The sequence below is a fragment of the Mobula hypostoma genome, chromosome 6, assembly GCF_963921235.1.
Source record: "Mobula hypostoma chromosome 6, sMobHyp1.1, whole genome shotgun sequence".
NCBI lineage: Eukaryota > Metazoa > Chordata > Chondrichthyes > Myliobatiformes > Myliobatidae > Mobula > Mobula hypostoma.
In genome coordinates this window covers 24,388,460-24,404,873 of record NC_086102.1, presented here as the reverse complement: position 1 = coordinate 24,404,873, position 16,414 = coordinate 24,388,460, and the positions used below count along the sequence as shown (strand labels likewise).

Below are 16,414 nucleotides of genomic sequence, written 5' to 3'. Positions count from 1 at the left end.
CCCTGTAATTCCATGAGCTCCTATTTTGCTAAGCAGTCTCATGTGTGACACCTTGTCAAAGGCCTTCTGAAAATCCAAGTACACCATGTCTACTGCATCTCCTTTGTCTACCCTGCCTGTAATTTCCTCAAAAAATTGCAGGAGGTTATCAGGCAGGATTTTCCTTTCAGAAACCAAGCTGTATTTGGCTTATCTTATCACGTGCCTCCAGGTACTCCGTAATCTCATCCCTAACAATTGATTACAATAACCTCCCAACCACTGATGTCAGGCTAACAGGCCCATAATTTCCTTTCTGCTACCTTCCACCCTTCTTAAATAGTGGAATAACATTTGCAATTTTCCAGTCAACCAGTACAATGCCAGAATCTATCAATTCTTGAAAGATCATTGTTAATCCCTCTGCAATCTCTCCAGCTAATTCTTTCAGAAACTAAGGGTGCATTCCATCACGTCCAGGAGATTTATCCACCTCAGACCATTAAGCTTCCTGAGCACCTTCTCAGTTGTACTTTTCACTGCACCTACTTCACTTCCCTGGCACTCTTGAATGTCCGGTATACTGCACTGGGAAGATTGATGCACAGTATGCATTCAGTTCCTCTGTTGTTTCTGCGTCTCTCGTTACAATATCTCCAGCATCATTTTCTATTGGTCCTATATCTACCTTCAACTCTTTTACCCTTCATATACTTAAAAAAGCTTTTAGTATCTTCTTTGATATTAGTCGCCAGCTTCCTGTCATAATTCACCTTTTCCTTCCTAATGACCTTCAAGTTTTTAGAGGCTTTCCAATCCTCTATCTTCCCACTTGCTTTGGCTTCCTTGTATGCCCTCTCTTTTGCTTTTACTTTGCCTCTGACTTCACTTGTCAGCCATGGTATTGTCCCCCTTCCACTGGAAAATTTCTTCTTATTTGGAATATATTTGTCTCACACTTCCCTCATTTTTCACAGAAACTCCAGCCATTGTTGCTCTGCTGTCCTTCCAGCTAATGTCCCTTTCCAGTCAACTTTGGCCAGTTCCCCCCTCATGCCATTTTAATTTCCTTTATTCCACTGAAATACCAACATACTGGAATTTAGTTTCTCCTTCTCAACTTCAAAGTGAACTCAATCATATTGTGATCACTGTTCTCTAAGGGTTCATTAACCTTAAACTCTCTTATCACTTCCGGATCATTGCACAACACCCAGTCCTGCACAGCCGATCTACTAGTGGGCTCAAGAAGCTGTTCTAAAAAGCCATCCCTTAGACATTCTACAAATTCTCTCTCTAGAGGTCCAGTACTGGCCTAGTTTTCCCAATCCACTTTCATTTTAAAATCTTCAACGATTATCACAACATAGCTATTCTACCACGCCTTTTTTAACTCCTACCGTAATTTGTAATCCACATCCCTGCCGCTGTTTGGAGGCCTGTATACAACTGCCATTAGGGTACTTTTACCCTTCTCCGTGGATTGTCACCTTGTCGTAGTGGAGAAGCCTGTGTGGTCCTGTGATTCTGAGAGCAATGCCTTCTGGAGCTATGCTCCTGGTAGGGTCACCCATGGCGGTAAGGTCGAGGGTGAGGTCCCTGACAAAGAACTATCCAACCAAGACCTCAATGGTGGAACAGGCAGATGAAGTTACTTCGAACTCAACAGCTGTGAAGGAGGATGAAGGCTGCAACAAATCCATCAGCTCCAATCATCGTGGTTTCCATGCCATTGGAATCAGTTGGTTGGTTTGTGAAGTATCGTGTGCTTCTTGGGGAGTGCAACATCAAGTACACGTTAAACAAATACACACACAGGCGTTTTCACTCTGTGGGCCACTTCTTCAGAACGAAGACTGTCATCCTCTACCTCGAGGGATAGCCACGACACGACGACTTTTACCCTTGCCATTTTTTAACTGAACCCATAGAGACTCTACACCTTCCGATCCCAAGCCATCCATCTCTAATGATTTAATATTATTTCTTATACACAGGGCCACACCATCCCCTCTGCCTACTAACCTACTTTTCCGATGCAGGTTTCCCCCGCCATCCAAAGGTTCAGCGTTCCTATGAAACGGTTCGTAAGCTGGAATGTCGTAAAGCGAAGAAGTAACTTATATGGGAAAAATTTGTGAGCGTTCGCAGACCCAAAAATAACCTACCAAATCATGCCAAATAACACATAAAACCTAGAATAACAGTAACATATAGTAAAAGTAGGAATGATTTGATAAATACACAGCCTATATAAAGTAGAAATACTTCTCTACAATCATTGCCTGCACTGTTTTCCGTAGCGAAAATCTCACACAAGCACTCTGCAGAAACACTCTCTCCAGTAACCTTTAAGCTATGAAGATGCCAAATCATACCAAATAACGCATTAAAATACACAGCCGATATAAAGTAGAAATAATGTATGTACAGTGTAGTATCACTTACGGGAATCGAGAATTCAGCGCCCAGCACACTGATGATGGTGTGTTAGGCTGAGTCGTCGGGGGTTGGGGTGGTGCAACAGCCCCCACCCTCCAGGCTGCCAACTGATACCGATCCGCGAAGAATGCAGCGGTCCAGTGGTAGCCCGGATGCACCCAGCACATCTTTAAGAAAAAAGCCGAAATAAACAAGCTAATTAGGTGCTGCCCGGCACGTAAATGTAGGCCCAGATCAGAGGCGACACAATTGGCAATCGCTGCAATGATAAATGGGCCGACATTTACGTGTCGGGCGGCACCTAATTAATTAGCTTGTTTATTTCGGCTTTTTTCTTAAAGATGTGCTGGGTGCTTCCTGGCTATCGCTGCATTCTTCGCAGATTGGTATCTGTACACGGTCCAGGAGTTGGGGTGGTGGGACACTGGGGCGTCGTCTGTTTCCATCAGGGCAGGCAGGTCATCTTCCATGTCTGCCTGCTTCGATGTCGAAGGTTGAGGTTCGTCGTCTGCTGTGGCTGATGTGGAAGGCTTGCTTGACTGCTAGCCTCTCACATTTTTCTATCATACAGTTCTTTTTAAAGACTCAAACCATCTTGCAAATATGCCCTAAACCGATGTACCCTTTCAAAATTAAAGTCGTACTTTATCATTGCAGCGAAAATCTCACGCAGTTGCTTCACGTTCAGTTCCCAGACAACTTCACTTTTGGTCCGTTCACTACTGCATTCGGTTTCGATTGTTATCCTTTCCTCTTCCAATTCCATCAGCTCTTCCTCTATCAGTTCTTGGTCATGGGATGCCAAACGTCTTCAACATCATCTTCCTCAACTTCCACAAGCCAAACTCACTTTGTCCTTACTTCGTTCACCATGATCAAAACGCTTAATTATGTCTAGTTTTACGCTAACTGTAACACCCTTCCGAGCTCTTTTAGGCTTTTCTGATAACTTAGAACTCATCTTGCTAATGGATGCTCACAGGCAGGTGTTTAAGCAATGCCGGCTAGAATGCCGTTCTGAATTCAGGGGAGAGCAGCCTTTTATCGTGCGCTTTTTTTTTTGTGCGCTGCCTTTCATCACGTGCTGCCTTTTTTTGTAACAGTGTAAACACCTTCTGTTAGCAAAAACAGTAACTAATGTAGGTCTTTTGTAACAGTGTGGTTTCGTAAAGCGAACGTTCGAAAAGCGGGAGAACACCTGTACACTGTATATCCTGGGACGTTCAGCTCCCAATGGCAGCCATCCCTTAGCCAAATTTCAGAGGTGGCCACAACATCATACTTGTCAATCTGCAGCTGAATTTCAAGATCGTACATTTTATTTCCTATGCTGCTTGCAAATGCAACACTTTCAGTCCAGTATTTGATGCTTTCTGTTTTAACTGCACCAAGCCTTTATTGCCCTGTAACTCATCCCACTGGCAGTGATTAAGCCTCACCTCCTGCCTGTCCTTTCTATTATCTCTGTTGCATGCTCTCTTTGAATTATTTCTGTTTTTGACTACTTTCTAATAGGTTCTTCAGTGGCTAAAAACATCTTTTGGGACAACCCGATGTTGTGCTAATTGCCGCACATGTCCTTCTCTCATTTTACCTTGCACACTTACATGAAGAAGGTAACAGAAACATCCAGGTAGCTGTTGTGTCTAATTAAGGTCACTCACCTTAACTGAATCACTTCTCTCATCTTTCGGTTCCTGCTGTGCCTCTGCTGCATCGAGTGCCTTCTGCCAGACATCTTTCTGTAGGCCATTCTTTATGGAGATTTTAATGTCTCCATTTTGGACTGGAACTTCACTCAGATCATTGTCTGATTCATCTAGTGATAAACGTTCAGTAGAACAATTCCCTGTCGGTGTCATGAATGCAACATCCATCCTTTCCTATAATAGAAACACAACTCTTCAGCTCTGTACCAATAGTCACTGATGTTTATTGATCATCAAGCAATTGTGTTATTCTTCATCCCATATTTTATCACAACTTTAAAGACAGAACATGAAACAGAACAGTACAGCACACAGACAAACGCTTTGGGCCACAATGTCGTCAAACTAATTAAACTAGAAATTAAACAACTAACTAAGCTAATCCCTTCTGCTATACAATGTCCATATCCCATCCGTTCTCTGCACATTCAAGTGCCTATCGAAGAGTACCTTAAATACATCTTTTGTACTTGCCTCCACCACCACCTCCGCACCGCATCCCAGGCACCCACCATACATTGTCTAAGAAAATTGCCCCACACAACTCCTTCAAACGTACTCATCTCACCTTAAATACATGCCCTCTGGTGTTAGACATTTCAACCTCAGGAAAAAGCCATCTACTTCATCAACCGTACTCATGATCTCATAAACATCTGTCATGTTGCTCTTCAACCTTTGAATAAGTTACATGTTTGGCACAACATTGTGGGCTGAAGGGCCTGTAATGTGCTGTAGATTTCCATGTTTGATGTTCTTTGCCACTGCAGTGAAGAACAACCCAAGTTTGTCTAAACTCTCCTCAGAGCATTTGTTCTCTAATCTAGGCATCATCCTGGTGAACCTAATCACAAACAAGAGAAAATCTACAGATGCTGGAAATCCAGGCAACACAAAAAATGCTGGAGGAACTCAGCAGGCCAGGCAGCATCTGGGAAAAGAGCACAGTTGATGTTTTGGGCTGAGACCCTTCAGCAGGGCTGGGAAGTTTCATCCTGCTGAAGGGTTTCGGCCTGAAATTGTGATCAGAAGAGGCATGCTATGGTGACAGGGGATTCATCAGTTAGGGGAAAAGGCAGGAGGTACTGTGGACGAGAAGATGATTCCCAGATGGCTTCCCGGTTGCCAGGGTCTGGGAAATCTCTGAACGAGTTCTCAGTATTCTTAATTGGGAGGGTGAGTAGCCAGAGGTCGTGGCCCATATGGGTACCAATGACATAGGTGGGAAGAGTGGCTTGCTTCTACAAAGTGCGACTAATATTTTGATTGATTATAATTCAATACAAGAAGTATTGTAGGAAAGGCAGGTGGTTCAGGGCATGGATCAACACCTTAAAATTATGATATTATGGACATTAGTGAGACTTGAGTTGCAAGAGCAGCAGGACTGGCAACTCAATATTCTGGGGTTCCATTGTTTTAGAGGTGAAAGAACAGGAGGGATTAAAGGGGGGTGGTGGCAGTGCTCTATCAGGACAGACTGGAGAACTTGTCCAGTGAGGCTTTATGGATGGAACTGAAGAATAAGATAGGTATGACCACGTAAATGGGGCTATATTATAGACCACCGAATAGTCTGCAGGACTTAGAGAAACAAATTTGTAGGGAGGTTGCAGACTGTTGCAAGAAACATGAGTTTGTGATAGCAGGGGATTTTAACTATCCATATATTGACTGGGACTCCCCTACTGTAAAAGGACTGAATAGGACAGAGTTTGTCAAATGTGTTCAGGAAAGTTTCCTTAATCAGTACATAGAGGTCCTAATGAGTGTGTGCGCGATATTTGATCTGCTATTAGGGAATGAGATGGGGCAAATGACAGAATTTTGTGTAGAGGAACATTTCGCATCTTATGATCACAATGCTATTAGTTTCAAAGTAAATATGCAAAAAGATAGGTCTGGTCTGTGGGTTGAGATTCTAAATTAGAGAAAAGCCAGTTTTAATGGTATCAGAAGGGATCTGGCAAGTGTAGATTGAGACAGGCTGTTTTCTGGCAGAAGTATACTTGGTAAGTCACAGGCCTTCAAAAGTGAAATTATGAGAGTAGAAAGCTTCTATGCACCTGCCAGAATAAAAGGCAAGGGTAACAGGTTTAGGGAACGTTGGTTTTCAAGAGGTATTGAGGCCCTGGGTTAAGAAATAAAAGGAGGTGCATTGCAGGTATAGGCAGGTAGGAACAAATGAGGTACTGATGGAGTACAAGAAATGCAAGGGGACACTTAAGAAAGAAATCAGGAGGGCGAAAAGAAGGCATGAGGTTGCTCTAGCAGACAACGTGAAGGAGAATCCCAAGGGCTTCTACAGATATGTTAAGAGCAAAAGGATTACAAGGGACAAAATTGGTCCTCTGGAAAATCAGTCTGAGTGAAGCCAAAAGAGATGGGGGAGACTTGCATCTGTGTTTACTCAGGAGACAGGTACAGAGTCTATAGAAGTGAGGCCATGGACCCTACACAGATTACAGAGGAGGTATCTGCTGTTTTGAGACAAATCAGGGTGGACAACATCGATGTCCCTCTCACTGGTGAATATTGAAAGGAAGTATTCATGAAGGACCTCCCCTAACTCTGGATTCACGCTACCCTAACTCTAACCTCACTATCCCTGATTAATCCTGGAACTGTCAAAATCGTCTTGATATGGAGAACAAAGCATCAGGCCCCTCCTCCCCCTTTCCCAAAGAGCCCAGGAATACTCTGGGGAGGAAGTTGCTCAGCCATGCTATTCTGAAATGCTAGGGACTTGGTTGCTGAAGATTATTTGCCTACAATATTATGCTAGGTCTCCGCTGATTTGATGTGCTTTGTCTGTTTTGGATATTGAGTACCTTGAGCTCTGTTGTGCTTCTTCTTGATGAATGTGATTTTCGAGATTTGTGATGGTTTGAATTCTTGCATTTGGAATTCATGGACATATTGCAGTTAAATCTGCGGAAATTATTAAAGATATCTATTCCATTTTCATTTCTCAATGACAAAAGACCAAATCCAAAACGCTGAACAGATTTTGAGCTACCCGACTGGACAAACCCACAAGAGCAGTAGTATTCATTTTCAAGCGTTTAAGTAGACAGTATAAAATAAAACAAATCCTAACCACACAGAAAAGTGACTACACGTTTTAAAATAACGTGGCATGTCTGGACGCACACCTCTCCTGGAAAACATACAACAGCTTTAGAATAGATGGTACAAGCGGGACATAATACACCCATGGAAATATCGGCACCAACATGGTAGTGAAGAGACCCCGAACAGCGACACAGACAAAGTGCATTAACCCAGTGAGTAAACACACAAGAAACGCAGAAATTAAAAAGGCATTGGTACTGCTGGCGGCCGGCAAACGGACTCTCCTCAGCAATGTAAACTAACCTGATACCAAAGAGCGATGGTTCAATCTTCGGCACAAGAGGGCGACTTCAGATTTTGCGCCTAAAGAACCATTTTCCGATCGGAACTAAAACTGTTGAGAATATTTGAGCGTCAGTGCGCTACTCACGCACTCGATTTGGTTTAAGGGCGTATGCGACACAGGTCGACAGAAATCACGCGTCCGAGATCTGCAAGAAAACTGAAACACACGTTTCACTTTGAAGAAGTGTTTCCACTGACGAAAGGCTCAGACCCTGACTGGTGCTGAGTCGGAACCATCGCCCCTTACAAAGAAGGAAGTTATAGGGGTCCCAACATCCACCAGCTACCAAACCCTCCACCCTCATCTCTGGAAATGTCCTCAAGACCCCGGAGCAAAGCCCGACTAACCTTAGTCCACACCTCTGAACAACAGACCAACCCCACGTCAGTTCTCCAGGAATGGCCTCTGTTACCTATTTCACAAACACTGTCCGTGTCCCAAGACTGCCCCCTCCCCCTCCCCCTATCCTGTCACCCACTAGCACGGGCATGATGGGCTCACTGTTTCAACACGGAATCCTGTTCCAGGGTTTCCGTACCGGCTGCGAGGCTGATGTTACTGCAGTACAGTACTAGGGGGGACTGCTACGCTGTCAAGAGATAAGCAGTTTAAGATCTGCCACCCGTAACTGTCCGATTATACCAGCCATTTCCCTTCTCTGCGTTTGCTAGTCCAAACTGGAACTTGAAAAAATCGTTAAGGAACACTGCCGAAATCAAATGACATCAAAGTCTTCTCCCCTCCCTAGAATAAAACTTGCCTTAGGAGTCAACATTGGCTGGAATTTCACCCCGTTCGAACAAACTGGAATAACAGGAATTCGATGCAAACGATGGTAATAAATATATCTAAATATATAACTCAATGTAGTATTGTACGCAACAGTAAATACTTATTTTTGTGGGGGGTTGGTTTTGAAATAATTACGAAACTTTCACAAAAACCTGAATGAATCGGCTTAGTTGCAATAAGGACATACCTGTATCACACCGACGTGGAATCGCACATCTCACTGAAAAACCCGCCCTGCGCGGATGAGTCTTTAAATACTCAGGCGTGCAGGCACCGGGTACAAGAATGATCCAATGAATTCCCCGCCACGCCACAGCACCAAATTGTAATTCGCAGGAACACGAAAGTAATGATTTCTAGATTCTGTTGCTGATGAATCGAAACCGAAACTCTGGACGCCGGAGAATCAGAACTAAAGGAGCAGCCCAGCTGAAGCGTCGACCATCCCTTCGCGTCCACGGATCCCGAATTCTTGCCGCAGTTTGTTGCTTTCTTGCTGCAGGAGGAAATTGACTTTCTTTTAAAAGAAGCGTGTTCAGATGTAGACCACGTGCACGGAATTTCCGGCAAAAATGAACATAGTCATGGTCATACTTTATTGATCCCGGGGGAAATTGGTTTTCATTACAGTTGCACCATAAACAATAAATAGTATTAGAACCATAAATAGTTAAATAGTAATATGTAAATTATGAAGTAAGTCAAGGACCAGCCTATCGGCTCAGGGTGTCTGACCCTCCAAGGGAGGAGTTGTAAAGTTTGATGGCCACAGGCAGGAATGACTTCCTATGACGCACTGTGTTGCATCTCGGTGGAATGAGTCTCTGGCTGAATGTACTCCTGTGCCCACCCAGTACATTATGTAGTGGATGGGAGACATTGTCCAAGATGGCATGCAACTTAGACAGCATCCTCTTTTCAGACACCACCGTCAGAGAGTCCAGTTCCATCCCCACAACATCACTGGCCTTATGAATGAGTTTGTTGATTCTGTTGGTGTCTGCTACCCTCAGCCTGCTGCCCCAGCACACAACAACAAACATGATAGCACTGGCCACCACAGACTCGTAGAACATCCTCAGCATCGTCCGGCAGACGTTAAAGGACGTCAGTCTCCTCAGGAAATAGAGACGGCTCTGACCTTTCTTGTAGACAGCCTCAGTGTTCTTAGACCAGTCCAGTTTATCGTCAATTCGTATCCCCACGTATTTGTAATCCTCCAACATGTCCACACTGATCCCCTGGATGGAAACAGGGGTCACCGGTACCTTAGCTCTCCTCAGGTCTACCACCAGCTCCTTAGTCTTTTTCACATTAAGCTGCAGATAATTCTGCTCACACCATGTGACAAAGTTTCCTACCGTAACCCTGTACTCAGCCTCATCTCCCTTGCTGATGCATCCAACTATGGCAGAGTCATCCGAAAACTTCTGAAGATGACAAGACTCTGTGCAGTAGTTGAAGTCCGAGGTGTAAATGGTGAAGAGAAAGGGAGACAAGACAGTCCCCTGTGGAGCCCCAGTGCTGCTGATCACTCTGTCGGACACACAATGTTGCAAGCACACGTACTGTGGTCTGCCAGTCAGGTAATCAAGAATCCATGATACCAGGGAAGCATCCACCTGCATCGCTGTCAGCTTCTCCCCCAGCAGAGCAGGGCAGATGGTGTTGAACGCACTGGAGAAGTCAAAAAACATGACCCTCACAGTGCTCGCTGGCTTGTCCAGGTGGGCATAGACACGGTTCAGCAGGTAGACGATGGCATCCTCAACGAGACTGAGATTGAGACATGACCACTCCTGCCCAGGATGCAGTTATGCCCTGCAGTGACCACCGATCCTGGAAAGGCACAAGAGGGCCTGTGGGCACTCTGTGCTTCTTTAGGAAAACCCAGGTGTCATTCCTCAGAAGAAGGGCAGGCACTCAGTTATGGTGGAGGTACCAGCGGCCTTCTTGGCCACACTCGGAGCAGGGTGATGAGGAGGTTACCTCAACTGACTCGCCTTCTCCTTCTCTCCTAAAAACTCTCCACAAATTTCAGGGGAGTGGGGCTGGCTGAAGTGCGAGCTGAACTTGAGGAGTTGCCCTTTCAAGTACGTCAGGAGGGACTGCAATTCTTCACGTAAATGGCAGGCAGCTTTTGAGTCTGCACCAACTCTAGCACAGGTCACCGGTCTGTGCAACACTCTCCACCCCAGGTTTCAGATGTAAAGTGGGAGGACTTCAGTGTAGTTGGGACTCTAGTGGGGTCTCTCTTCACTGTCAGGGGGTAGAAATGTCTGTCACAGTGTGGCTGGGCATCAGCTGAGCACGATGAAGCAGAACAGGCAGGAAACAGATCCACAACTTGTGGAGAGGCACGTAGGTCATTTCCTAGAGATGGCTCCTGTTGTGCAAGCCCTCTTCCCAAGGAGGGTTTTGGGGTAATGAGTCATTCCGGCTGAGCCAAGATCATTCCACAGCTCCGCCCTCATGACGGGATGGCCAAAGGCCGCAGCCAAGAGCCCAAATGGAAGCAGCATACTTGTCCATCTTCCAATCCATTCCTTTGGCCTTCTGGCCTAGCAGTGGCATCAATCCCCTTTGCTGGATGGGGGAAGGGCTTTCTGACTAAAGATAAACAACATCCCAGACTCCGGAAAGGTTCCAGTAAAAGACAGACACCTCCTGCAGAACAGCACAGCATTTATTCACAATAGTAAATGGATACAAAAGTATAAACATAGTACAAATTATACATTCATGGTCATTACATTTAGCAGTGTTCCTTTTCTTTTAAAGCCATGGCATCATTGCCACTCACATGCCCTCTCCCCCCCCCCAGCCCCCCCAGGGTGATATGCTCTTTCGATATTTGAGGGGCTTCTCCACCCAACTCAGCCCCTCCAAGTCCTTGTAGTAGAAGGAGTCTTGCCGGTGGTCCTTGCCAATGGAGCCCTTGCATCTAAGTTTCAATGCATTGATCAGCACCAGGTTCAGGAGCAGCTATTGCTCTTCAACCATCAGCGTGGATAACTTCACTCACCTCAACTCTGAACTGATTCCACAGCCTATGGACTCATAGAACATAGAAATCTATGGCACATTACAGGCCTTTAGGCCCATAAAGTTGTGCCGACCATGTGTCGTACTCTAGAAATTGCCTAGAATTTCCCTACCACATAGCTCTCTATATTTTGTTAAGCTCCATGTACCTATCTAAGAGTCTATGAAAAGGCTTTATTTCATCCGCCTCCACCACTATCGTTGCCAGTGCATTCCACGCACCCACCACTCTCTGTGTGAAAAAGCTTACATCTGACATCCCCCCTGTACCTACTTCCAAACACCTTAAAACTATGTCCGCTTGTGTTAGCCATTTCAGCTCTGGGAAAAAAGCCACCGGCTATCCACACGATCAATGCCTCTCATCATCTGATACACCTCTGTTGGGTCACCTCTCATACTCAGTCGCTCCAAGGAGAAAAGACCCAAGTTTACTCAACCTGTTCTTATAAGGCATGCGCTCCAATCCAGGCAACACCCTTATACATCTCCTCTGCATTCTCTCTATAGTATCCACATCCTTCCAGTAGTGAGGTGATCAGAACTGAACACAGTACTCTAAGTGGGGTCTAACTGAGGTCTTATATAGCTTTAACATTACCTGAAGGTTCTTGAACTCAATTCCATGGTGATGAAGGCCATCACACCATACACCTTCTTAACAATGAGCAGCAGCTCTGAGTGTCCTATGGACACAGACCCCAGCATCTCACTGATCCTCCACACTGCCATGAGTGTTATCATTAATATTATATTCTGTCTTCAAATTTTGACCTACCTTCCAAAATGAACCACTTCACGCTTCTCTGGATTGAACTTCATCTACCACTTCTCAGCCCAGCTCTGCATCCTATCAATGTCCCACTGTAGCCTCTGACAACCCTCCAGACTATCCACAACACCCCCAACTTTTGTGTCATCAGCAAACTTACTAACCCAGCCTTCTACTTCCTCATCTGGGTCATTTATAAAAATCACAAAGAGGAGGGGTCCCAGAACAGATTCTTGCCGAACACCACTGGTCACCGTCCTCCATGCAGAATACGAACCATCTACAACCACCCTTTGCCTGCTGTGGGCAAGCCAATTCTGGATACAACAAAGCAAGGTCTCCTTGGATCCCATGCCTCATTACTTTCTGAATGAGCCTTGAATAGGGAACCTTATCAAATGCCTTACTGAAATCCATATACACTACATCCACTGCTCCTCCTTCATCAGTGTGTTTTGTTACATCCTCAAATAATTCAATCAGGTTCATAAGGCACGACGTGCCCTTGACAAATCCATGCGGACTATCCCTAATCAGATTATGTCTCTCCAAATGCTCATAAATCCTGCCAGTCAGGATCTTCTCCAACAACTTGCCCACTACTGAAGTCAGCCTCACTGGTCTATAATTTCCTGGGTTACCTCTACTCCCTTTCTTGAACAAGGGAACAACATTTGCAACCTTCCAATCCTCTAGTACTTCTTCTGTCCCTATTAATGATGCAAAGGTCATTGCCAGGCACTCAGCAATCCCCTCCCTCACTTCCCATAGTAGCCTGGGATATACCTCGTCCGGTCCTGGTGACTTATCTAACTTAATACTTTTCAACAGCTCCAGCACATCCTCTTTCTTAATGTCTATACACTCAAGCATTTCAGTCCATGGTAAGTGATCCCCACAATTGCCAAGGTCCTTTTGACTGGTGAATACTGAAAGCAAAGTATTCATTAAGTACCTCTGCTACCACCTCCATCTCCAGTCACACGTTTCCACTGTCACACCTGATTGGTCCTATTCTCACATGGCTCATCCTCTCGCTCTTCACATACTTTTTTTACATAATGAGAACACTCAGTCCTCTTTTATTGTCATTTAGAAATACATACGTGCATTAAGAAATGATACAATGTTCTTCCAGAGTGATATCACAGAAAACAGGACAAACCAAACACTAACACTGACAGAACCACATAATTATAACATATAGTTACAGCACTGCAAAACAATACCATAATTTGATAAAGAACAGACCGTGGGCACGGTAAAAAAAAAAGTCGCAAGTCCCGATCGACTCCTGAGTCCCCGATAGCAGGCGGCAAAAGGGAGAAACTCCCTGCCATAAACCTCCAGACACCGTCAACTTGCCGATGCCTTGGAAGCAGTCAACCACAGCTGACACTGGGTCCGTCCATCCGAAAACTTCGAGCCTCCGACCAGCCCCTCCGATACAGCCTCCTGAGTGCCATCCTCTGCCGAGTGCCTTCAACCTAGCCCTGGCCGCCGAAACAGGCAAAGCCGAGGATTTGGGGCCTTCTGCTCCGGAGATTCCGGTTACCACACAGTAGCAGCGGCAGCGAAGCGGGCATTTCAGAAGTTTCTCCAGATGTTCCTCCGTACTCTCATGTCTTTCTCCATCAAATCTGGATTGTGCACAGTTCCGTACTTGACAAATAACAGATATCATTCACCGGAGAGACCACGTGCGCTGCCATCGTGCCGCCATCTTCTCCTTCTCCTACTTGAAGAATGCCTTGGAATTTTTCTTTAATCCTGCTCACCAAGGCCTTCTCATGGCCCCTTCTACCTAGTTTCTTGGATCTTTCATAAGTTCTTCTTCTTAGCTAGATTTTCTACATCCTTTGAACACCACGGTTCTTTTATCCTACCCTGCGTCAATGGAACATACCTATGCAGAGCACCACGCAAATGTTCCCTCAACATTTGCCAGATCTGTGCCGTGCAATTCCCTGAGAACATCTACCCCCAATTTATGTTCCCAAGTTCCTGCCTAAAAGTATCATTTGAACCCTTACCCCAATTAAATGTTTTCCCAAATTGTCTGCTCCTATTCCTCTCCAGCGCTATGGTAAAGGAAATAGATTTGTGATCACTACCTCCAAAATACTCTCCCACCCAGAGATCTGACACCTGACCAGGTTCATTTCCCAATGCCAGATCGAGTACAGTCTCTCCTCTAGTTGGTGTATCTACATATTGCGTCCGCAAACCTTCCTGAACACACCAAACAAACTCCGCCCCATCCAAACCCCTTGCTCTAAGGAGATGCCGGTCAATATTTGGAAAGTTAAAATCACCCATCACAACAACCCTATTATTATGGCGCCGTTCCAGAATCTGCCTCCCTATCTGCTCCTCGATGTCTCTGTTACTATTGGGGGGGGGGTCTATAAAAACACCCAGTAAAGTTACTGCCCCCTTCCTATTTCTGACTTCCACCCACAGACTCAGCAGACAATCCCTCCATGACTTCCTCCTTTTCCGCATCTGTGATACTAACCCTGATTAGCAATGGCACCCACCCACTTTTTTTTGTCTCCATCCCTGTCCTTTTTGAAACATCTAAAGCCCAGCACATTCAACAGCCATTTCTGCCCCCGAGTCTCTGTAATAGCCACAATGTCATAGTTCCACGTATTGATCCATGCTTTAAATTCATCCACCTCACTTATGATAATCCTTGCATTAAAATAGATACATCTCAAACCATCTGTCTGAGTGCATCTTTGCTCTATCATCTGCTTATCCTTCCTCATAAACGCGTCCTTCCTCATACTTGTGTGCCAACCGCCCCATCCTCTGCGTCTTCACTTCGGTTCCCACCCCCCCCCCCATGCAAATCTAGTTTAAACCTTCCCCAACAGCATTAGCAAACTTGCTCCTCCCCAGGATAATGGTTCCCCTCCAGTTCGGGTGCAACTCGTCTCACTTGTACAGGTTACTCCTTTCCTAGAAAACGTTCCAATGATTCAAGAACTTGAAATCCTGCCCCTGCCCCCTGTCCCATCTCCTCATCCACTCATTCATCTGCACTATCTTCCTGTTCTGACCTTCATTAGTTCATGGTACTGGGAGTAATCTGGAGATGACCACCTTGGAGATCCTGCTCTTCCGCCTCCTTCCTAACTCCCTCAGCTTACTGCACAGGAACTCTGCCCCTCTCCTGCTTATGTCATTGGTACCAACATGTACCATGACCTCCAGCTGCTCACTCTCCCCTTCAAGAATATTCTGCAACCACTCAGAGACATCCTGGGCCCTGGTACCCGGGAGGCAACACACTATCCTGGCATCTGTTTTGTTGCCACAGAATCTCCTATCTGTCCCCCTAACTATTGAGTCCCCTATGACTGTTGCTCCACCTGACCTCACTCTACACTTCTGAGGCTCAGAGCTGAGCACAGTGCTATTGGTCTGGTTGCTGCTGCTTTGCCCAGATAGGTCATCCCCCTCAGCAGTATCCAAAGGGGTACACCATGGAGGGGCTTCCCGCAAATGTAGTCATCAGGGAGACCATCAGGTTCCATGAATTCCCACATTCTGAAGGAGGAACATTCCAGTGCCATATCTGCCACCCTGCCTGCCCTGTACAATGGGCAACCAAGACCAACTCTTCTAACCTGTCTCATTGGCCTCAGTACCTTTCTCGTCAAAGTCTCTTGAGTCAAAGCTTGATGCTCCCACTCTCACCGTTGGTCCACTCCCAACAATGGTCGCTGCACTTGCCCCTTCTGTATTTTTAGATACTGTGCAGAGCTTTGTTCCACCGCTGACTGGGCCCCCGGAATGTCCGAACACCAACGAAGAACTCCTTTTATACAAGCTTCGCCGATCTGTGCGTAGCCTCCTCAAAGTGCTCTGTTTGCGCCACTGACTGGGCTTCTGGACTCACTTTCAAAGACAGTACAATTTCTCAGCATTATTTAGTTATTTATTTATCATTTGGACAGCGTGTCTTCTTTTGCATGTTGGATGTTTGTCAGCCTTTTTGTGTCGTTTTATATTTGTTCTATCGTATATCTTTGTTCTACTGCAAGAAAGTGAATTGCAAGGCAGCATATGGTGACATACTATACGGTATGCATACTTCGATAATAAATTTACTTTGAACTTTAAATATTCTCCTGAGCCTGGAATGAGCCAGACGATATCATTCCCTTACAGACATCTCCAAGACTTGGGCTCAATACCCCTTCCTGGATTTCCTCACTTGCAGACCCCAGTCAATTTGGATTG

The 16,414-nt window shown here is 45.5% G+C and overlaps 1 protein-coding gene across 3 annotated transcripts in view; it reads right to left on the bottom strand.

The window, feature by feature from the left end:
- Positions 1-8,838, bottom strand: part of LOC134347871 (interferon-induced GTP-binding protein Mx1-like) — a 36,880-nt gene extending 28,042 nt beyond the window's left edge. Inside the window, exons 1-4 of one of the 3 annotated variants that reach the window (XM_063050419.1) lie at positions 8,531-8,838; positions 7,509-7,707; positions 6,962-7,061; positions 4,086-4,304 (exon numbers count right to left, since the gene is read on the bottom strand). In XM_063050419.1, the coding sequence (XP_062906489.1) occupies positions 4,086-4,304; positions 6,962-7,048 (306 nt within the window). In that variant the 5' untranslated portion in view covers positions 7,049-7,061; positions 7,509-7,707; positions 8,531-8,838. The remainder of the gene's footprint in view (positions 1-4,085; positions 4,305-6,961; positions 7,062-7,508; positions 7,708-8,530) is intronic. The other 2 variants (XM_063050420.1, XM_063050421.1) reach the window with 2 other exon arrangements.
- Between the last annotated feature and the right edge of the window lie 7,576 nt (positions 8,839-16,414).